At 42.9% G+C, this 23,980-nt stretch overlaps 1 protein-coding gene across 3 annotated transcripts; it reads left to right on the top strand.

Annotated features, from left to right (window-relative positions):
* Positions 1–5,460: 5,460 nt before the first annotated feature.
* Positions 5,461–21,934, top strand: CLTA (clathrin light chain A). 3 transcript variants are annotated; one of them, XM_055791278.1, is made up of 7 exons: positions 5,461–5,739; positions 13,953–13,990; positions 16,557–16,674; positions 17,672–17,783; positions 19,135–19,188; positions 20,433–20,468; positions 21,492–21,934. In XM_055791278.1, exons 1-7 carry the CDS (start codon positions 5,535–5,537, stop codon positions 21,661–21,663), a joined length of 735 nt encoding a protein of 244 aa, XP_055647253.1. In that variant the 5' UTR covers positions 5,461–5,534; the 3' UTR covers positions 21,664–21,934. The 3 variants fall into 3 exon arrangements, with proteins under 3 accessions (XP_055647253.1, XP_055647255.1, XP_055647256.1); XM_055791280.1 differs by lacking the exon at positions 20,433–20,468; XM_055791281.1 differs by lacking the exons at positions 19,135–19,188; positions 20,433–20,468 and having other exon boundaries at positions 5,463–5,739.
* Positions 21,935–23,980: the final 2,046 nt, after the last annotated feature.

Genomic DNA, 23,980 nt, shown 5'->3' on the forward strand with positions numbered 1-23,980 from the left:
ATCTGGGATATCAACTTGCAGAGAAAGAAGCGAGCATATTGGTGAACATGGTTGTGGTATTACCAAATACATGCACTTTGGATTTGTTGCATCTGGTGTGCTCACATGGAGATCACAAGGTCCCTTCTGCCTGAGGGCATTGTTTAGGCAGATGAAAGATGACCTCAGGAATATTCTGTTAGTCCAAATACCTTCTGACTACACCAGATGGAAAGAAGGGAAATGGGAAAATTCTGGCAGACCTTCAGAAGTTCTTGAACTCTTTAAGTTTCCCATACAGTCAAACTACCTTTCAAAGTTCTTCTAAAAACTGGAAAGGTAAAAAGAAAAATCCCTGTCAATAAAGAATGACTTTTCACTTGTACCAAAACTACCTTCACTTGGCTTCCTCACCTTGCAACAATCTGCTGTAAGTTGTTTTTCTACTCAGCATGTACTTCAACAATACCTTTATTTCAAGTGGCTGACATTTATTTTAGGGTCAATTAAACCAATTTAAAAACATCACACTTTGAAAAGTAGTTTACAGGAGAATTATACTCAGAGTTAAAGAATTATATATAGTTGCTTTCTTGCATGAGTTGTTTCTATGCAGCCAGATTCATCTCGAGCATTTGTGACCTGTGCTGGGTTTGGGCAAGGTGAGATACTTGTTCTGCACCTCATGGAATGCTTTTGTGTCTACAAATCAAATCAAGAAAAGGACACTGCTTTATTGTTTCTAAGGAAGCCAACAGGAATTTAGTCCATGGATGTAGTATTAGGATATTTGCTAATATTTCAATTGGCTTTACTACATTAGGAGTTGCAGAAGTTCTACTGTCAGTGATACTGAAGGATTCAGAGAGTGTAGTGTGAAGAAGGAGCCTCAAGAATCCAATCTGTGGAACAAAGTTATAATAGAAACTGTCCAGAAAACTTGATGGGAAACAATTTAGTGAATTATTTTTTTTATATACTACTGAAGGGAAATTTTTCACTGAATACTTCTTTCTTGCAATGAGAAATTTACAATTTCTGCTGTAAATTAAATAGGTCCATTCAGTTACATCAGAGAAATAAGAGGGTGAGGTCATAGAACATAAAGATATGGGCTTACTACCTGCACAGTTGCAGTCAGTTTGATCAGACATGCTAGGAAGGTAACCCCTGAGGAAAACTATTTTTTCTCTGAGGTCAGTTCTGTCAGGCAGGCTGACAAGTCTTCCTTTGGACAGAAGAACTTGACATGCAGGGAATTCTAAAAGGACAAGAAACTATGGAGTCAAACATACATATCACTGCTTTGCGGAATCAGGACTTCTGTGATATCTTTTACTAGTGAAGAATTCAAAAGGTTGTTCTGTGAACTTGTTCTTGAACATATGAATGAAAATTGCTCTTTTCCAGTCTTAAGGAACTCTCTCAATTGCCATGACTTTCAAAGATGATTAAGTAGCCTCACAATTACATCAGTCATCTTCTTTGTTAGATGGATGCCAGAGGAGAACAGATTAAACAAATTTAATAGGCCAGGAATTTGGGGCTTCAGCTGATCTACATGGTAACATTTTCTCCTGGTGATAAGCCTGTAACCTGAAAAGGGGAATCAATCAGCTGATTTGCAAATGTGTTCCAGAAATGCCTGCAAATAGGTAGTTTTTTCTTCTGTCTTTACATATTGCTTCTTCTTTCTGATAATTAACGGGTTTTGTATCAAGAACTAATATGGACCCTTTGAGCACATTCTTTCTTGTGATTTATTTCATACAGGTCTGTCATGACAGCACAAAAATGCTAACCCTCACTATCTTTATAGAAATGGAACATGGCATAGGAGTAGCTTTCCTCTGTGCATTTCCTCTGATTTTGCCTCTTCCTTTCAGAAAAGCCGATGCTCTTATGAAAACAAATGGCAATGGCATAAAAAAGCTAGTCCTAGTTTTCTTTGTGCTTCTAAGGAAATAAGATCCATGGGGGGCCACACAACTATTGTTTCAGTATAAGAAAGACAATTGTCTCTATACTGGATTTGTATTGCAAATAAATCAAACACCTGGAATTACAGGTAAATTTGGAGCACTGTATTAGGTCTGCTGTAAGCATGATCCTACCATTCAGGAATCCCAAGGCTCTTCAATCAGAGTAAAAGTCTGCAGCAAGGAGGACTTACCCTGGGTGGAGGAGGATCAGTTTAGGGACCACTTCCTCATGGGTTGCACCTGCAAGTGCTGAGAAACCTGACTGATGTTATTGGGAGGCAACTTTTGATAATCTTTGAAAAGCCATGGCAACTGGGAATGTTCCTCAAGACTGGAAGACAGCAAGTGTCACACCTATCTTCCAGAAATGCAAAAAAGAAAAACAAGTAAACAAGAGGCCAAACAGCTTTATGTGAATCCCTGGGAAGGCAATGGAGCAACTCATCTTGGATATTTATTTCCGATCTCAGGAAGGACAAGAAAGTGATCAGGAGTAGTCAGCATGAATTTACAAAGGGGAAGTCATGCTAACCAACCTGATAACTTTCCACAGTGAGCTGATTAGCTTGTTGGATGAGTGGAAAGCAGTGGGATGTTGTTTACCTTGGCTTTATGTTATGGTTTAACCCCAGATGACAACCCAGCACCACGCAGTCACTTGCTCACTCCTCCCTCACCCAGAGGGATGGGGAGGAGGATCAGAAAGGAATGTAAAACTCAAGGGTTGAGATAAGAACAATTTGATAGGTAAAGCAAAAGCACAAGCAAAGCAAATCAAGGAATTCATTTACTGCTTCCCATGGGCAGGCAGGTGCTCAGCCATCCCCAGCAAAGCAGGGCTCCATCACACATAACGGTTACTTGGAAAAACAAACGCTATAATGTTGGATGTCCCCACATTCCTTCTTCTTCCCCCAGTTCATATACTCAGCATGATGTCCCATGTTATGGGATATACTTTTGGCTAGTTCGGGACAGCTGTCCTGGCTGTGTCCCCTCCCAGCTCCCCGTGCCCCCCCAGCCCTCTGGCTGGCAGGGCCTGAGAAACTGAGAAGTCCTTGACTGAGTATAAACATCACCCAGCAGCAACTAAACACATCAGTGTCCTATCAGTATCATTCTCACACCAAATCTGAAACACACAGCGCTGCACCAGCTACTAAGAAAATTAACTCTATCCCAGCCTAAACCAGGACACTTAACTAAGTCTTTTAACACTGTCTTCCACAACATCTTAATAGGCAAGCTGGCAAAGTATGGATTAGATAAACATGGACAGTGAGGTCAATTGAAAACTGGCTGAACAACCAGTCTCAGAGGTTCTGGTAGGTGGCACAAAGTCGAGTTGGAAGCAAGTCACTAGCAGTATACCTCAGGGATTGACACTGGGGACAATATTGTTTCACTTCTTCATTAATGCTGGAGAATGGGGCAGAATGGTACTTCAGCAAGTTCACAATCATACAAAACTGGGAAGAGCGGCTATTACACCAGAGGGTTGGGCTGCCATTCAGAGGGACCTTGATATCAGCGAAGAGGAATCTCATGAAGTTCAACAACGGGAAGAGCAAAGTCTAGCACTGGGGCAAGAATAACTCCAGGTGTCGGTACATGCTGTGGGCTGAGCAGCTGGAGCATAGCTCTGCAAAGCAGGACCTTGGGGTCAAGAAACTGACAATCCATGAGCAATACGCCCTCATGATGAAGGCAGCCAACAGCATCCTGGGCTGCATTAGGAAGACCATTGCCAGCATGTCAAGGGAAGTGATCCTTCCTCTGTATTCAGCCCATCTGGAGCGCTGAATCCAGTTTTGGGTGCACAGTGCAAGAAAGACATGGACATACTGCAGAGAGTCCAAGGCAGGACTACAAAGACGATTAGGGGACTGAAGCAGCTTTCTTATAAGGAAAGTCAGAAAGCTGGGACTGTTTAGCTTGGAGAAGTGATGGGTCATGGGGTTCTTATCAATGTGTATAAATGCTTGACGGGAGAAAATGAAGATGAGGGAACCAGGCTCTTTTCAGTAATGCCAGTGGCAGGACAGCAGCCAGTAGACACAAACTGAAAACAAAACAAACAAAACCGAAATTCAATCTGAACACAAGGAAACAATGAGGGTGGTCAAACACTCTAACAGGTTGTCTGGAGAGGTTATGCAGTCTTTGTCTGTGAAGAATACCCAAAACCAGACTGGAAACATTATTTAAAATAAATAATCTTCCTGTTTCTCCTAGAAGATGGAATTCAGGGAGGTCTAGTGTCCTGTCATGCCAGATTCTGAGTTTTCACAGGAGAAAGCAGGCCTGTTTTAATTGATAACCGAAGTGAAGGGAGCTTTCTGTCATACAGCATGAGTGTGCTTGCTCTTTTTTCCCTAGGAAATGATCTTGACAGTAAGGAAAAAAAGTGTAGCCCAATGTGCAGTTTATCTCCCACTGTTAATTTAGCACAGGAAACAACTGACGTGCAGAGCTACACTTTTTTCTGAATTTGGCCACCTTCTTAAACATATTGGAATGGGATTATAACATAAAACCTGGATAGCATACCTGTAATATACCAAGAAACATACACACAGAAAGGCAATGGAGTTTACCAAATACCTCTTGCAGGAACTGCACTAGCTTAAGCGCTGCCAGCATAATTTTCTTCTTTCTACATCATTATTTTTTCCTTCCCCTTACTCTCTGTTGTGCCAGTAAACTATTTGAAAATCTGTATGATAAACCAGATATAGAAACTGATCAGAGTAACTTTGTCACAGAGTTGTATTGGAAATCACTGCCTTTGACATGCATACTTTTGTCATTATACGGTTAATGCAACACAAGGTACTTGAAATGACACTATTTCAGGCTTCCTAACACCAGACAGGAGATATGCAGAATCACAACATAAAACGACTGATGTGTCTATTGACTTTAATCTGCAAGTTGGGATTTGTCTCCAAGATGCCCATGGCTCGATGTTCTGTTGGCACTGGTGTTTACACGGCACCAGTATCCCGTCTGCACTGCAGCTCCTGCTCCGGTCCTGTGGCACGAAGCCAGCACAGCCTCCCCCTGCGGGGTGGTCTGACAGAAACGCAACGGAGAGTCAGGCCCCGCCGCAGACCAAATGTCGGTCGCTGCCTGACGCGGGAGCAGAGGCCGGTCAGCGCCGACCGGGCCTGCCAGGTCGGGCGCTGCGTGCCCGCGGCTAAGGCCCCAAGGCCGGGCCCCACGGCCTCGCCGCCTACAGGTGCAGGCCGCGGGCCCGGCTCTGCCGCGGGCCGCCTGGGCTGGGGGCCGAGAGGAGCGGAACGGCCCGGGACGGCCCGGCCACGACCGCGGCCCCACAACAGCGGCCCGGCGGCGCGCCACGCTCCCCGGCCGCCGCCGCCGCTCCTGGCGCTGATTGGCTCGAGCCCGCGGCATCGCGCGGAAAGTTCCGTTAGCCCCGCCTCCGCCGCCCGCTGATTGGCTGTTCCTCGGGGCGGTGCCGGCACAAGCCCTTCCTTTTCCGCGCCTCTCCTCAGCGCCGACGCAGGAGTCGCAGCCGCTCGCGTTCCGGCCGCCTCGTTTTTCGTCCCGATGGCCGATCAGCAGCAATTCAGTGCCCAGCCGGCGGCCGCCGCCGATAATGGGGTGCTGGACGGCGCCGAGGAGGATCCTGCCGCCGCTTTCCTGGCGCAGCAGGAGAACGAGATCGCGGGCATCGAGAACGACGAGGGCTACAGCATACTGGAGAGCGGCGAGGTGCCGGCCGTGCTGCAGGCTCCGGAGGGCCTCTACTTCGGTGCGGGCGGCGGGGGCCGGCGGGTGGGGTGGTGCGGGGAGGTGCAGGGAGGAGAGAGGTCCCGGCCCGGCGGGGCTCCGCAGCTTCCCTTCTCCCTCGGCGGCGCCGTGGCCGGGAGGGGGCGGTGCTGGCGGGCCCCTCGCCTCGGCCATCCGCCCCCGGCACCCGCCGCGGGTCCCGGGGTGGTCCCGGGGTGGTCGTGCCCTCTGGGCCGCCTCGGGCCGCCCTGCCGTGTGCGGGTTACCCCGGCTCCCTCAGATTCGGTGCCTGTGGCTTACATCTGCCACTGGAAGCAGGATAAGGCAGTGTCTTGTGTTCTGCCACTTGTGTTGCCGCCTTCACATGCAGTGATCGTAGTATTCTAGCAGTTGAGCTAATGTTTAATCTTGCTAAGCCTCTAGCCTTTGTTCCTTGGTAACCTTTGTACTCAAGATGAGAAAACTGGCACTGCAGAACACACTGTTGCATCCAGAGGAGTGGTGGCTACCTGTATGGATCTATACCAGGGGCCCTCAAACTACAGCCCGCGGGCTGGGTACAGCCCCCCAGGGTCCTCAATCCGGCCCCCGGTATTTACAGACCCCCCTGCCCCCCCCGCCGGGGGTTGGGGGGGGAAACCAAGCAGCCGCAGATGGCTGCCTGCCACTGCATCCGCGCCGGCCCCTGGTTAAAAAGTGTGAGGACCCCTGGGCTAGATGTTAGTGTGTTTTCAGTTAGTCTAACGGTGGCTAAAGCAGCCCTTGAGGAATGCTTCTGATTACAAAAGGTTTAGGGTTTTTAGCTGAAGTCTAGGAGGAAAGGTGTTGTGAATGTAGGATGCTGCTGCACCTAACTGATGTTGCAGCAGTCTCAGAAGACTTCGCTTGTCACTGAGTCCACAGGAATGTATCTGCTCTCATGTAAAGTTCCTTTGTCATGTCAGGAAGATGCTGCTCTTATGCAGCTTAGTCTGAAGAACTTTGCTTCCTGGTTTACTGTGGGAACATCTTTAGAATTAAGTCTTCATTATGCAGCCTGATTTCTGAAGTTACTAGCATATCTTATGTATGAGGATAGAGGTTCATGGTATCTCTTGGAATAAAGCCCAACTAGATAGACTGAGTAATGGAGACCTGCTGCTTTCAGTGCTTTTTTAGTGATAGCACAGCCCTTAGAGTCAACTCATTCATAAAGTTCAAAACGTAGGGACAATGTATTTCCTGTAAAAAGGGTGTTTACAGGGGAGTATCTTGCTGAAGCACTAGAACATTAGGATAATTGTTATCAGAACACTGTCCTGTTTTGATATCGGACATAATGTGACTTCTGTATTCTATGTATAGTGCAGAAACAGACATAGTGGACACTTCCCCTCTTACTTTCAGAAGCCTTAGACAAACATTATGCCTTACATGGTCTTTACATTCCAAACAGGCTCTGGAACAGTAAAGTAACTGTTTTAGGACTAAATTCTTTGGAGAAAGTTCTGACATTGGCCTTTCTCATGGTGTGTGCAGCTAGGTCCATATGCAATGTGGGTATTGTAGAGTGATTCCTTATTGAAAAATCAACTTGTTAAATAGATATAGATTGGCTTAATATGTAAAAGTAGTTCTTAAGCTGCTTTTCAAGAGTTTTTTTTTTTTTCTCAAGTCATGGAAGTTCACTTGTCATGGAATGTAAAAGTGTTATTGGAGAACTTTCTCTAGAAAGAGGGTCATAAAATAATGAATATGGTAATTTGATGATCTAAGGATCTGTGAAGTCTAGGTGTGTCATCTGTATGTCATTCTGCTTTCTTGTATGCACTGGAATAGCATTTATGCTCTGGCCTGTTAAACAGGCATAGCAGATTGTTCTTGCAAACCTTCAGGGGTCCCATTTTGTAACAGAACATTAATTTGTTGACTGTTGGCACCTGTAACTCCCTCCTTGTGAAAAAGTGTGGACTGCAGCAGTGCAAAATGTACTGGTTCAACCACGGTGACAAATGATCTGATGAATTCTGTTGCCATTCGTTAGAGATTTCTTATAATCTGATCAATATCCTAACAACAAAATCAAACAGCTCTAGTCTACAGAGCATATTAGTTTATTAAACTGTTTTGTAATTAAGTTAAATAGGTGAATGCAAATTTCTCCTTGAACTGACACAAATTCTAATGTAAATCCTTTAAGCATTGTGATCAGGGGTTTGTGGATTTACTACTTTTAACTGCAGCCTTTTTGAACTCCTTATTTACAGGTCTGTTGGATAAGTTTTCTTTCTAAACACTGGGCCAAAAGTCCTAACTTGGGCAGCCTCACAACTGAAATTTGAAAATCTTCAGATATTGTGAGAAGCAGTCACCAACTTCTTGAACCACACTTGTAAGAAACATGGTGTCTCATATAACAAATGTTTTTTCAAATTGCAGCCTCCTAAAAAAGAATTAGACAAATATGTGTATGTATATCCGTAGTATGAACTGTTAATATCAGTATCAGGAAACTGATACTGGTTTATACTTCTGTTAAATGTAGTAATGGTAGATACTGAGTGAGTATGGGGAGAATGGCAGAATGTTGCCGGGCTTATGTGTCTCACTCAGCAGTGCTTCATGCTGCCAGTTGGAATACCAGCCTGAACCAGTAGGCCATTTATTTCTTAAATATATATATATATCTCCTGTTCAAGCTTCCTGGGCATGTGAAAATTAATTTTATTTCCCTTGACAGATGAAGTATCATCACTGCTTCAGAAAATAGGAAGTACTGTATAAGTCAAGTAATACAGTGCTGTTGCTGAGTTGTTACAAACTTGGTCTTCTATGATATTTCCTGTTCAGTGATAAATAAATGCGTGCATTTATTAACAGTCAAATTCTTCAATTCTCTCCAATCTGACAGTACTAGGTCTTCAGGTTATAGCAGTTCACTTGCTACATCCTTTGACCAGGAGACTGTGAGTTCAGGTCCAAGTGTATGGCTTCTAGAACCTGTATGTCAATATAAAAACCTTGTGACAGCTTGTCAAGTAGCTTCTTACAGAGGATTACATTCGAAGACAAGCAGTCATATGTTAACATGGATATACATAAAAGTTTAATGTAAGCTGTCTAGCCTCAAGCATTGCCTTCACTGCTTCAGGCTCTGTCATTTTTGTGTGAACTTGAATGAACGTTGTTTCTCCATCTGAAGAGGCTCATGACCCTGTAGCAATTAAGAGGCTTAATTGGGTTCAGTCATTTGTCCATAAACCACATTTAATAGCCTTTCAGGGACTGAATATCATTGCTTGAAAATTATTTTGGGAAAGAATTGTTTCCTCCTGTCTCTCTGGTTAGCACTAGAGAGGGAAAGTTACTTGTTTGTGACTATCAATATCTTTTCTTGGTCATTTGAAAAACCATTGTTCTGGGTTTTGCTATTTAGTCAGTATCTTGAGGCCTCAGAGCACCATGAGGTAGTACTGAGAAAGGTATAAATAGGTGGTATCTGTTTAACTTGTATTTGCTGTCACATGTTGATACTGCATTATCAAGCTCATCACAGGAAAACATATTTTTCTGTTTACCAAGAGGATGCTGCATCGGTTGGGAAGTTACAGAAGCTTTTATGGTGCAGCATTATTGGAGAGAGAGGAAGGTATGACCTGGTACTAGCCTAGTGATTATATTGAAAATGAGTGCACTTTAATGGGTTTTGTTACAATGGCAGGTTAGAACTAAAACACAGGAAGGAAGCAGCCTTCCTGACCTGCTTGCTTTGCTTTGCATACTGGCATGAAATTGAGTTATGGCTGGAAAAACTATTCTTCTCAGTTTCTTGGATAACTACCTAAACGAAAGCTTCAGAGAAGATTCTTCTTTCTCATCCTCTTATGGATGAGAGGTAGGTGAAGGGGAAGCACGATCTGGGCCCAAAAGAAAAAGGATGGGAAAGTAGCCCTTGAGCGGTGAAGTTACTTGATGTTATGCTGGAATGTATTAAACTTGATTATGGGCTTTTCTTGCTGGAGCTATAGCTACTGATTCACTCAAAGTAGCAGTGAAGCAGTACATATTTTTTAAAAGAGATGCTGAAAGTAGCTCATAAAAGTACTTTTATGTGTGGTGATACTGAAGTTCATTTTTCCTTATGAGGGTATTGGCCAAAGCATAGCTGATAGGAAGACCTGAGGAGGAATTAATCCATGTGTTAGGAAATGGTTGGACTTGTGTCAGAAGAGCTACCTCTATAAATTCCTGCCTCTGACTGTTCTGATGGCTGTCTTTTGCATTGAGAGTAAGACCTCAGAGAGGCAAGTGAACAAGACTAAGCAGACTTCCTTTTATGCCAAGTAGTACTGAGTCTGGTATTTATGCAAGTAATTGTCTTCAGAGCAGTTGATCATCACTGTGATAAGCATCTGAACCCGTATGTGACTTGTAGGACAGAAGTGACAAAACTGTTGTATTTATCTTCAGGGTACCCAGCCTATTCTTTTGTAAGCTATAGTACATGTGGAGGGCAGTGATTCTAGCTGTCTGTTTCTGGCAAGCTTGGCTGTTTTTTCTCTTCTGTGAATGCAAGGTAGCTGACATGGCTTATCCTCTCTGAACCCTTCTAGACTGTAAAAACTATCTGGGTTGCTATGTGGAAGTTCATTATTACCCTATTGTCAGCACATGTTACAGAACTGTAGATGTTTGGACATGTTCTTTGCAACAGTATCCTTAGAAATAAAGCTTTATCAAGTTCAGAAGCAAACATAGAGTAATACAGATCATTACTACCTAAAATAGTTTTAGATGTGCAATGTTAACTTCAGGTGCTTCAGGATGCAATACTGTGGTAGGATTGAATGGACTCTGAAGCTGGTAGAGAGCTGTCATTGTCCATGGGCAATGAAAAGATTATGATAGCAGTAACACTACTTGGGCTTTTTCTGTGGACAGTCAGGTATGAAATGACATGTTTCTGCGGACAAAGAAATCTGATAACACAGCTAGCACTGATTACTGATACGAAGGCTGGCAAGCTGATAGTTTTTCTAGACTTAATGCTGCATTATACGAACACTGAGACTGGGGAGTTGAAGTGAGAGAGTATTTGACTATTGGTCTTGTTCCAGATAGCATACTTGTATTGGCATATAATAAATAGCATGCTGGTACAGTGCCATTTCCTCTTCTGCTTGCAGTATGCTTAGTCAGCATGCTGACTCTGCAACTTAATCACAAGTTCTAGGGAGTTCAAAACAGATGGGAAGTGTGTTTTAATAGTTTTAATACTTCTGACCTGGGGGCCCTCTGGAAACACTTAGCTCTGTGCCAGTTAGTGGCTGCTTCTATGTAGAAGCAGCCCGAAGACACACAGATGTTTTGTCTTAGCTGCAGCCCTGAGCAAGAATGTTGTTCCTTTTACCTGAACAAACTACCAGCCTGAGTACTGAAGACCTTAATAAATGTTTTTTTTGTCTAACAAGACACAGTTCTTGGAAGAATCTTCAAGACTAGTAAGTTTTGAAGGGAAGAACAGGGAGACAGACTTTTGTGTGTGTGTATGTGAATTGCTCTCTGCTTTTCCAGACTAGTGGTGTGGTTTAACCCTGGCTAGTGACTAAGGCTCAGGCAGCCACTCAGTCGCCACCCCCCAGTGGGATGGGGGAGAGGATCAGAAGAGTAAAAGTTAAGAAACTCATGCATTGAGATGAATACAGTTCAGTAGGTAAAGCAAAAGCCACATGCACAAGCAAAGCAAAACAAGGAATTCATTCACTGCTTCCCATGGGCAGGCAGGTGTTGAGCCATCTCGAGCAAAGCAGGGCTCCACCACACATAATGGTTACTTGGGAAGACAAACACCATCACTCTGAACGTCCCCCTGCTTCCTCCTTCCCCCAGGTTATATATACTCAGCATGATGTCCCATGGTATGGAATATCTCTTTAGCTAGATTGGATCACCTGTGCTGGCTGTGTCCCCTCCCAGTTTCTTGTGCCCCTCCAGCCCTCTTGCAGGGAGAGAAACTGAAAAGTCCTTGACTGAGTATAAACATTACCTAGCAACAACCAAAACCTCCGTATTATCAGCACTGTTTTAATACCAAATTCGAAACACAGCACTGCACCAGCTGAGAAAATTGACTCTATCCCAGCTGAAATCAGGACTGGTAAACAGAGTGGGCAGCTGGCTTACTCAAGCTGTTAATGTCAGTATGAGTTAAGAGACCCTGGCTTAACTTTTAATTCCAGCCCTGTCAAAACAAGGTGAACAGCTGCAGTGTGTCTGTAGTGCATATGGGCTTAGAATGAAGGACAATCAAAGAAAACACGCTTACTCTTGTTGTCTGTAGTCTTCGTAAACTCTTTGTAAACCTGTTTAGTAGAAGTTAATTGTAGTTGGAACTGCCCACGTCAGTGTATGTGCAGTGATCTCTGCAAAAGTCTGCTTTGAAGGAGCTTCCAGGTTGGTGTTAAGTGATGTGCAGCATAGCTGCTGTGAAGCAGACAGATGCTGTTAGCTTCACATGCCTCTCAAACCACTTTTTGGGTCCTGTGACTTGCAGAGGAGTAGCAGTTAGACAAAGTAGCTATCATGTTCAGACATAGGAGTCCAGTTATAAAATACTAGGTTCTTATAACTGAAAAGCTATTTTTTTTTCCTAATTGCTGTCTATAGGTTGAAATTTTTTAGCTATCAGCAGGTTGAAGGAACCTCTTAATTCCTGGACCAGACACTACTTACTATGTGCTCTTGCCTTCTACTTGCCATAAACTGACTCTTGTGAAGCTCTAGGTAGACTTCCTGAGATAGGATTAATGTCCAGAGATCAGTTGCACAATTCCTTTCTCATCTGCATGCTTCTAGAGAGCTGGAAGGACTTGCATTTTAATTTTCTGCTCTGGAAACATCTGTCTAGTAAATACTTAATTTCTTAAGTCAAAAACATTCTGAAGCAGTCAGTAAAAGTCCCACTACTCGAGTCTTCCCCTACTGAAGTCAGTAACTGTTTTCTTGGAAACTGGTATCCTCCAACTTTACCATGTTTGAACTGATGACTTTACAGTCCTCTAGCTAACAGAGTTAGGGATGGTTATTCAGGGCTCAGGGAAGGGTTAAGGAGTTAATAATTCTTGCCTAGTTCCCTGTTACATAAGAAGCTCTTCATACTCATTTGCCATTTAATGCTACTAGTGTGAAACTGTAGTATACATAGCCACAAAGAAATAGAGGATACAGCAGCATAGTGCTCTTAGGTTTAGGTCGTTGACTATCTTATTTAAGGTGGTGGTGCAAAATAACTTGATTTTGTGCTTACTATTGGGTAACTTTGTAGTTAAAGAAGAGACAGTACCAGAGTGTATTAACATGGCAGAAGCACTTCTGTGTGATAAGTTTATCCATGGTAGCATTATGGGTGAGACACAGGTAGCCACATGACTTGTTATATCATGCAGATGGATGTTATGTAGGACTGTTCAGAGAGATGCCTTGCTGTGATTTAGTAGTTTTTGAAACTCATAGTGTGTTTTGCATAATCTGGAGATGTAGACAGTTTCACAGACTCAAGTGTTTGTCTTACAACTGACGTGTATCTCTGTGGCTGTGTTTCAATAAGATGAAACATTAGGGTTCTGTGTCAAAGTTTCCTAGCTGATCCTGTTCCTGAGGTTCTACTGCCAGTGTAGAGGGAATAATGCTGCAGCTGAAGTAGGAAGCTATCAAGCGTGTCATCACAGGAGGTAGCAGAAAGGTGACTTTGCTAGGGATGTTAGCTGTATCCCTCGAGCTGATTAGGAATTAGGAGGTAACCAAACTAGGATAAGAATTACTAAGCGTTGGCTGCAGGATTGTTAATCTTCCAGGTAGAGACTAAAACAGTGAGAGTCATGCTTCGTAACTTCTGAACAGTTCTTTAGAAATCAGCTTCTAAAACAGGGAGGAGAAAGTGGGAGAACTTTCAGAACATTGACTGTAGCTTCTCAGCAGTAACAGCTTTGCTGTTTTTGTAGTCTGAAGCATGAGCTGATGATGAAGAAATGACCTTGTATCACTGGTTGTGCAGAATAATGACTCACTTGGTTTCTTGTGCCTAACTGGAAAAATGCAGACATAAGGAAGTGACTTTGCAGGGTATCAAATAACCCTCATTGGCATAACTTCCACATTAGGTATGCTAGCAAAGCTTTCCATACAAGTTACTGAAACCAGTAAATCTGGTTGTTCTGTCTCTTCTCAAATGGCTAAATTACGGTCCCTTCTTTACAGGTGCTGCTGATGAAATGTTTAATGGAGATTTCTATCAGGTAAGATAGAAGTATTCGGTACTTGGAATGTGCTGTTCCACTGAGAACTCTAATTCATCTAGACTAATACTTCCCATTTCTTGTCTCTAATATGCTTCCATCTCTAAAGAGGAACTTGTATTCTGATAGTGCATCTCATAAAGCTGTTAATACTTTAATATGCTCCTCCTCTGAATTTAGAGGTAGCTTAAAGCAGCAGTCCATTTTGAATTACGGCTTAATAGGACATAACCACTGTAAGCAGACTGCCAGACTCCATGGTATGACTTAACATTGACTTGACACTGCCTATTAAGCTGAAAGTGTGCTCTGACTATCTAGTTTAAAGCAGAGTTTTCTGGATTACTTGTTCTTTAAGGACAATTCATGTGTCCTGGTTGTCTTACCAAGACTGGTCTTACAAAGAGCTGACTGAAAACATACACTTCTTAGTGACTTAAAGTTGCTGGAATTAAGCTGCTGGCTGAATAGCTCAATCACTATGAAAGCATGTTAGTCAGCGATGGTAATGACAAAAGGAGATACTCACTTTATTAGCATCATAGAAGAATGAGGCATACTAAGGCAATCACTGTATTGTAAATGAGTTTTCCAGAGTGTGGCTAAGGCAATCTGGTAGCAGAGTTGGCTGGGATAGCCCTGATTAAATGAATTCTTGAAGGGGGCAGCATATGAGCTACTTCTCTATAGAATTTTAAGTGAACACTGAGCTTTGTGGAGACACAAACAGCTGTCACTGCTGCTAACATTTTTGTATCCTCACCATTGCTGAGGTTGAGGGAAAACTGTATCTTACTGGCCCTTTGTGCTTCCTTATACAACTGAAGGCAGATGAAATAATCTTGATTTTGTGTTTGCAATTCTAAGTGGCAGACTGCTTTGGTTGATAGACCTTCCTCTTAATGAGGACAAACAGACTGAATGGGCTGTATGTAACTTTTATTTTAGCTACCTGTAACAAGTTTGGCTCTGCAGCTGGCCAATTTATTTTGTTTTGGATTGAATGTGAAGTCTGGTGCTCTGGCACCAGCCTAGCTCCTTCTCTTTGCATTATTCCTTCACTGAGGGCTACAGGAGGTCCAAAGAGGGACAAGACACAGCCAAATCTGTTATTAGCTGCAATCTGTCTGGTACTGTCATGAGTGCTGGTTCTTAGGTTTGTTGAGAGTAGGGTGAACCAATAAAAGTTGCTAGAGTATCCTCTGTGGAAAAGAGCGCTATATTCATTAGCTTTGTGAATCAGGTGTGTTAATAAAAGCCCTATTCATTGCAAGTCTTTGGGCTATTATATAGTAAAAAGTATGCTAGTAATCACTGTTTTGATGCTTAAATGTCAAAATGCTTCTTGTGTTCTAAGGTGCATACTGACGTGCGGAATTAGACTCTATAACTCGAAAGTTATAAAGTAGGTATGTTTATTGCACGCAGATGCACGGGGGATCACTCCTCCACAAGCGTGCATGCCCGAAGTGACGAACCATCTCACATTTATACAATAAAACAAATGAATATTCAATTAACGCCTGTACATATTGGTTACCTAAACCCGCTTACTCTCGCTTCATATGTTAATTAGCTTATCAGTCCTTTGCCTGGAATGTGGTGGTCTTGCAGGTCTGTAGGTGATTCATGTTCTTGTGACCATCCGATCTTCTTCAGCAAGGAGACTTAGCACTCCCTCCCTCTAGATAGCATTGGAATATCTCTCATCCTTTTCTCATTCTTTTTTAAAATAGCCCCTTTTGTTAGAGGAAGAAGGGCAGGCGTCTCCTCAAAACTGTAGGAGTCTCCTCAAAGCTGTGTGCCTATGTGACCAGACACCGCACCCATGACTAGTTACCATACCCACATTCCTGGGCAGACATATACAATCACAATCGATGTCCATTGTCCCCATTTCACACTATTTCTCCCTATCAATACAGTATTTAAATTCTGTAATGTCTTTAAGATACATTGAATCAGGTGTGTTAATAAAAGCCCTATTCATTGCAAGTCTTTGGGCTATTATATAGTAAAAAGTATGCTAGTAATCACTGTTTTGATGCTTAAATGTCAAAATGCTTCTTGTGTTCTAAGGTGCATACAGTATTTAAATTCTATAATGTCTTTAAGATACATTGGCTTCTAATACCAGTTAAGTTTGCAGATGTCTGTGGACAAGTAAGTTACAGAGAATGTTTTAAATGCTATTCATAAAACCATTCAAAAAAATTACTATCACAGTAAATATTTAAGGTGAAATGAACTGGAGGATCTCTAGGCCTACAGCTGCATTGTCTTCTGCTTTCCTCAGGTGTAGAGCTCTGGCACAGCTTGACTTCCCAGTCAGCTTGAGTGTGTGTTTGATCCCTGATTGCCAGAGGCAGTCCTCTATTAATTTACTTCAATCCTGCTGTAATTTGTGGCAAGATGTTTTTCATATCAATAGTGGTAATGTGGTTTAACATCAGATGAATGTGTTAAGTGCTCAGTTCAAATAGTCTGTTTTTATGTAGTTTGCAGGCAGTTATCTGAAATATTCAGTCATCATGTATAAATAACATTACTGTTCATTCCCTTTAAGGAGAGTGATGGTCTAACAGACTCCTGTGCTGCCATATCCCAAGTAGATCAACAGCAGTCAGAACCGGAGAGTATCCGTAAGTGGAGAGAGGAGCAAAAGGAGCGCCTGGAGCAACTTGGTAAGGAGGGTGTTTGTTGCAGTGGTGCTCTTGCTTGCGAGTAACTCAGTGGCAGCTTCTTAAGAAGCAAAATTCTCAACCATAGCTTCTGGCTCTTGGGAATTTAATATGCTTCTTGGGTTTAAGATCAAGTCTGGTGAGTTTTCCAGTAAGCTGCCTTAATATTAATGTAGGAGTCAGCAAGCAAGTGGCTCTCTGAACCTTAAGAGTATTCATGTGGCCTGCCCTTTACTTACAAATAACCTTACAGAAAATGAACAGCTTTTATAAGCAGAAAAGGGTGAATAAATACTGCAGCCATCAGCAGTTTTTTCAGAGGATAAAGATTGCTCATTTTGTACTTGCTGAAGCCATCTGCTGTCACATGGATCTTAACCTAACAGCTAAATTAATGGGCAAAAACCTAAACTAAATATAGCTGTCGGAGGCAGTGATACCTGCCTGTGGACAGCTTCTAAGACCCTGCAAACTGGTGTGCTTTTCACTTATATTAAGGAGGAGGCTTTGCCTGAAACTGTTAGTTCCGAACCTTCTGTACAATGTGATTCTGGATAGAGCTGACCCTCTTACACCTCTTCTGGGCTAGTAACAGCAAATGAGCTTGTCCTGAACCGTACAGTGGGTGTAAAAGCATGCTGAGTTCCAGGCTCCCTTGCTTTGTCTAAGCACAGAGGCTCTACGGAGCTTTCTTCTACACTAGCATAGCCAGTTGACTGTTCCTGGTTTTGAACTGTTTGCAGTCCAACAGAATTACTGGATCTGCATTAGTCCACAAATGCTTATCCTAAACTGAACTGTCCTAATCATGCAGTGCAGACATGTTCTGAATGTGCGTGGTGTTTAGAGTTCTCACGGCCTAAATCAGGAAATCTCCCAACCCATATCTGAGTAGATCAAGGAACCATCTGCACTAGAGCACACCCTGAGCCATCAGCTGAAATGTAAGCAAGATCTAGCTGGAACAAACGTGACTGACAAATCAATTCTTAAACTTCAGATGCGAACTCACGAAAGCAGGAGGCAGAATGGAAAGCGAAAGCAATAAAGGAGTTGGAAGAGTGGTATGCTAGGCAAGATGAAAAGCTCCAGAAAACAAAAGCCAGCAACAGGTAAGGTTTCTCCAGCCATCTGAAGAGTTATGGTTCTGGATATGAAAATAATGTGGGAGAGAGGTTAGAATACTTCTAGTATGTCCTAAGGCACTAGTCCTTCAGATCATTAGAGTAACCTTTCCTAAGAGATGTGTCTCCAGTGGCAGACTATCTTTTTAAGTTTTCTTAGAATCCAGAGTAAGTGTCCAAGAATAGCAAGAGAAAGCATTAAGATAAGGAACTGGAATTACTGAAGACTCCTGAAGACACAAAATTTGAATGTGGCCAGAAAAACTTAGTCTACCCACCTGTTAGCACATTCCTAGCTGCACAGGTTGTCAGTGATTGTAATTAGCCTATGCTGAGGCTAGCAAGCTTGCTTACTGTCTTTAGAACACATGGAATTGGCCTCCTGGTTAGTCTTTTTGAACAAGTTATTCATTAGGTATCTTAAAACCTTTGGCCACTCCTTTTGGAAGTGCTGGAGAAATAACCTGAATCAGGTCTCCTAGTGAAGAACTAAATGCTGACTGTGTCTATGTTGTGTTTGAATTGTCTAATTATGGGCCCTGGGGCAGAAGCTAATGACTTGGCTGCTAGTCTAATAAGCTCTTAGACTCTCTTAAGAGGTTCCCTGTGGAATTTTGACTTGAAGCTATGTAAAAGTAAATGCAGTAATACTGACTGAGTAGCACTTAGATCTCTATTTCGGACCTAGGGCTGCCAGTGTCATTCTGTCCAGGTAATCATCAGAGCTGCTTCATACTTTGGGAACCCACAGACTTCAAGCTGAACTTTTTTTTTTGAAACACCATTTTTCTTACCAAAATGGCCAGCAGGTTTATCTTGAGTAGGTAGAGTCCTAGGTGGACTCTGTTTCTTACTAAAGGAAGAAGGGAGGCCTACACTAACTACAGAATTATGGATTTGACACTTCCATTCACTGAGGTACAGTCGTTTGGTAAGGCCAAGAAACAAATAGGATTAGCATTCTTCTAGCTGGTGGCCAGAGCTCATGATACCCCCATAGCAAATGTTGGCCAGAAGGAGTGTTTGGCATTCTGATCAGCCTGGTGAGATCTCTCTCCTAATGGTAGTTTCTATCCACTGAAAATAGCTTAATGCTAACAAGTGGGACTGTAGCCCTAAGCTGGCTGGTCCCAACTTCTAAGATACAGCAAAGCCCCTTTTTGAGTTAATGGCTTAATTGGTACATTCCATGTGGTAGCTGCTTTCGTGTTACAGTAAGTCTAGGTGATAAAAGGTTAACATGCTTGTTAAAACTGCCTTCTGCTGTGTTCTGTACTTCTCATCCTTATCTCTTTTCTCCTGCCTGCTTGCCTGCCTGTTTGGACTACTTGCTACCTAGGGTGGCAGATGAAGCTTTCTACAAACAACCCTTCGCTGACCTGATTGGTTATGTGTATGTTGCTTAACTACTAATTCTGTTTGCTAGTCAACTAGGTCATGAGGAGGATCAGAGATAGTGCTGAATGTCTGAGGGTGACTTCTGAATATTTCAGGGCAGTATAAGCTAACATAAGTTCATAGCCTTTACTTTTTGGACTGACTCTGATCTGCAGTATTAAGTACAGTTTTCCTGTAAGGATCCCATATGCTGTGCAGCATGCCGCACTTTCAGATTAAGTCATAAGGTATACATACTACTGGAATTTTGTAATGACCTCAGTAATCTTTAGATGTAGGTGTTTATGGTTGTCTCCAGGCCAGTGAACACTGCTTAGCCAGATGCTTTGCTGGGTATGTGGGTTAGTGTCTGCAGTCTCAAATGGGTGCTGCGTTTAGTTCTAGTCCCTTCCCCAGAGAAGCACAACGTTTAACTCCGCATTCTTTGTAACAGGTATTGAGCTCCTGGTCTCTACTCATTTGCCTACATAACCAGAAAAATATTCAAGCAATGCTTGCACATAAATCTCTGTAAGCCAAGGAAGTTAGAAAGGAATCACCTGCTATAAATTGGGGTAGAAGAGGAGTGTGCATATAGATAGAGGATGCTGTTAGAGAACAGATGAAAAGTGCAAGGAGCTGATATTTGAAAAATCAGCATTAGCTGCTGGGAGAACACTTTGGAGTAGCTCTGTGTAGACATTTTGCCATCCTGATGGATCAGTGAGAGCACAGCCATGGCTTTCAAGCCCCAGTGCTTATGCTAGTTTCCATGGGGCTGAAGGATTGCAATGTTCATTGGCTTGTTCATGTGTTTTGATTTCTTCCCTTAATTTGTAGACTTGAATTGAAAGATGGCCATATCACAGATTCTAAAGTGACACCTTTAGAAGGTGTATTCGTGAGCCATGGTGTGGCTATGAGTGCAGTAATATTGAAGGTCCAGTGTGGAATTAATTACCTAACTGTAGGTGGATATAAACCAAGACTTGTGAAATGATGGATTTACAGGTGGTGTCTGACTTTTCTGAAGTGTCCTGGAGTGGATTTTGACAAATTTTGCCAATAAAACATTTATTTTTGTATATCCAATGCAAATGTGCAGTCTAAGTGCTGCATAATAAAATTGGCAGCCTGTTTCCTGAAATTGGCTAAGCTACTAGTGCATGCCAGCTGATCATCTGCATTAAACTCATTCTCATCTTCTATATCTGACTTAAACTTTCTCTCCTTGTTTCTTTTCTTCTCTTCACCTTTAAGCACAAACATAAATCATCCTTGCTACAGCCTAGAACAGTTAAGTAAAAATATCTTCACTGCCCCTTAAAACTGTCATGTCACATAAAGTAGCAGTGTTGTAGTGACCCTTGTCTTCAGTGGTGTCTGTAACCTTATCATCCCTGTGAACAGTGCTGAACCCTCATGGGAGAGTCATCTTCACTGCTTTTTCTGTACTGCTTGTTGGAGTAGATGGATTTGGTTTGATCTCTTGATGCTTACTGCTCTTGCACTCAGGCAGCTACCAGGGCCCCACAGTTCATGTAAACTAGATGCTGGAGTGTTACCCCTGCAATGAAGCAATGCTGTTGGCAGCATTGCAGTGCCAAAAGGATACAGCTGGGAAGCCACTGGCTCTAATCTATGTAATGTACAAATCTTCCTTAGGGTGAGAGCAGGGGAAATGTGTTTATCCTGTGAGCTGACCTCAAATGAGACATTCCCTCTGCCAAGATACACTTCAGCCTATAGGACCCGCAAGCCTGGGATCCGTGACTTAAATTCCTTTTGATTCATGCTGCTTCACTACAGCATTGGAAATCATCAGCAGATAGTTTTATGATGGCCTGTAGGCCTTGGGGCTGATTTAGTTCCTCAAATGGAATCTCAAAGACATGCTTGCAGGGAGTTGTAAATTTCCAGTTGGCAAGTGTCCAATATAAGCCATCAAGTGGCAGAGGCTTAACTAGTTAAGACTTGGGCATTTCTCCATAAATAAAATGCCTACATAGGAGTACCTTACTTCCTGGCAGTTTGCGGTGACTCCTTAAACAAAGACTCGGTAACTATTCTTAAAACCAAACACCTGTATTCCAACATTTTACACAGCAATCCTCTGCACTGCTTGTGCATAGCATATTACTGCAACCTACTTTCATCTCCAGGGTTGGGGCAGTGGGAGCTTAAGTAGCCATAATGTCCACAAGCAGCTGTCAGGTCACATTTCTTATGAAACATGCTGAGAAAAACTGCATCCTGTAAGAGGGAAGGAATGCCTTATGTGCTGGGGCATTAACACAAGGTGCATTGCATTGCTTTTAGGGCAGCTGAAGAAGCCTTTGTGAATGATGCAGAAGATGTTTTTCCGGGCACTGAGTGGGAACGTGTGGCTCAGCTCTGTGACTTTAATCCCAAATCTAGTAAGCAGGCAAAAGATGTGTCCCGCATGCGTTCAGTTCTCATCTCACTCAAGCAGGCTCCACTGGTTCGCTGAAGGAAAGCACAATGGAAACACTACAAATGCGGTATCTTAACCTTACTCGGAGAAGCTGTTTGCAGTAATTGGATTAATTGTTTCAATGTTTTTTGGACCAAACCTCATCATGTATCTAGAGCTGATCATTGTTCTCGCTTGCATGTTCTTCCTCGTGTTTCCTTTCTGTGTCTGAAATGAGAGAACCTCCAAAACTGTAGTCTCTGTGCTGTTGTGCACTGAGGTGTCACTTTCCACGTCACTGATATTAAAGATGTTACAAACAACAAAATGTGTTGACTTCAGATCATTTAAGGTCTCCTGCTCCCTTTTGACAGGTGGTGTTTGAATTGAGTGTAAGCAAACACTTTTCTTAGTTGCTAGTGACCAGCCAGCAATGCTCCTGGTCTCTGAGAAGCTGTCCTGCTTGTCTCTGTAAGCTTTCTTAAAGCTCTGAAGAGTTTTAGTTTAGAAACTGCTTCCCTATCCAATTTATCGCACAAGATAGAAGCTCTAGGAAACTGGAGCGGCAGACTTCTTAAGGAGCTTATCTCACTTTGAGTGGAACTGAGGACACTGCCTGCTGCAGGTAAGCAGTTCTGTGTAGTTTTCTGCTGTCACTCCAGCTGCACACCTTAGGTTAGACATACAGTACAGAGCCCTGAGTATTTAAAGCCTATGATATTCTACTGCATTGTAGAATGTACACAGAACTATACATTCTGCCATGTGTTCAATGCTGTCTTCATATGCAAAATCCTGTTGTGCAGAGGCTGTTTGGCTGTTTTTGAACTGTCCCCTTGTCCTTACTGACTCTTGCAGTCACTTTCTCCCACCAGGGTGGTGGACTGGATGTTTGGAGAGCAAGAAAAGGGAAGACTTGCTTCTACTGCTGCTCATCTACTGGGTTGGAGCTCTGGCTGCCAGGGTGGTTGAGTTTGAAACAAACTGATCCAGAAAATCTTGGTTCTGCTGCTTCCTTGGCTCTGTAATCTCACCCAACATTGACAGGGGCTGTATTCTAGCCTTGCTCTGGTAAGACTTACCTTAGCTGTCTATCTTGTAAGACTAGTCTGTTCAGTTTCATTTCACCATTTTTATCAAAGATATAGGATGTTAACTAGTGTGTAACAGAAGTGCTTTAATATCTCTTGTGTACAAGCTGGAAGGTAAGTTCAGGCAGCTGGAAGAGGACTGCAAATGCAGATTAAGAAACTTACTGAAGGTCGGGGAGTTGCTGCACAACCGTTGAACCAGCTGCAGTGTCCCTTTGGTGGATAAGATACTGAATTTGCTGGTTGGGCTTCAATAGTTAAGCTGTACCTTACCATTGCCTATACTGACAGGAGCTATTCCCATGTTGGCAAGTGTGTTCACAAGCTATTTAGGAGTAGTGATTAAAATTACAGGTCTGCAAGCTTAATTCCATGGAAAATAACACAGGAAAAAATTTTCTGAATTGCACAGGGATACCACAGGTGAGTTCAATAGGACTGAAGCACAGAGCAAGTCCACAGAATAGTGATACTCAATGCTAGCCTTGACCAGTTGTGCATTCACCTTGACTGAAGACTTCCTTTCTTTTACTAACCCCAAAGCTCTACAAACAAAGGCTTCTAAAAATAATTGGTAATTTAATAAAGAGAACTCCACTGCATTAAATGTACAATGTTTAAAATGTTCATTTGGATTTACTAGAATTTCAGAGATCAGCAGATTAGAGGGGTTCCTGCACGTGGAGTTCTGGAACTGATTAATCACCACATTGTTCTATCTTGTAGGACATTTTATCTATACTAAGGCAATCTCTTTTTTTGAGTTTTGAGCAGCAGCCCAAGAAAATGGGTCAATGACTTTCAAATTCAAGGCCAAAGCAATATTACAGAAGTGAAAGCAATGTTTTATAAGCTGGGTTTGCAGGGGCTGACACTGTCTGCAGTTTTTTACGCAATCTAGCTGGATCACTTAACAGGCAACTCTGTGGGTTTTCGTTGCCTGCTCTAGCTCTTGTGCTGAGATTTTGTAGATTCTCTCTTACGCCTTAATTTTATATTCAGTGCTAGCTCACTGTCTCCCTTCTACCTCCTGTATCAGTGCTGTCACAGAATGGCTGAGGTTGGAAGGGACCTCTGGAGGTCATCTGGTCCAACCTCCCTGTTCAAGCACGGACACCTAGAACTGGGTGCCCAGGAACATGTCCGGATGGCTTTTGAAGATCTTCAGGGAGGGAGACTCCGCTGCCTCTAGGCAGCCTGTGTCAGTGCTTGGTCACCTTCACACTGAAAAAGTGTTTACTGGTGTTCAGGAGGAGCCTTCTGTTTTTCACGTGGTGCCCATT

This window comes from Falco peregrinus, chromosome Z (assembly GCF_023634155.1).
Source record: "Falco peregrinus isolate bFalPer1 chromosome Z, bFalPer1.pri, whole genome shotgun sequence".
NCBI classification, from domain to species: Eukaryota; Metazoa; Chordata; class Aves; order Falconiformes; family Falconidae; genus Falco; species Falco peregrinus.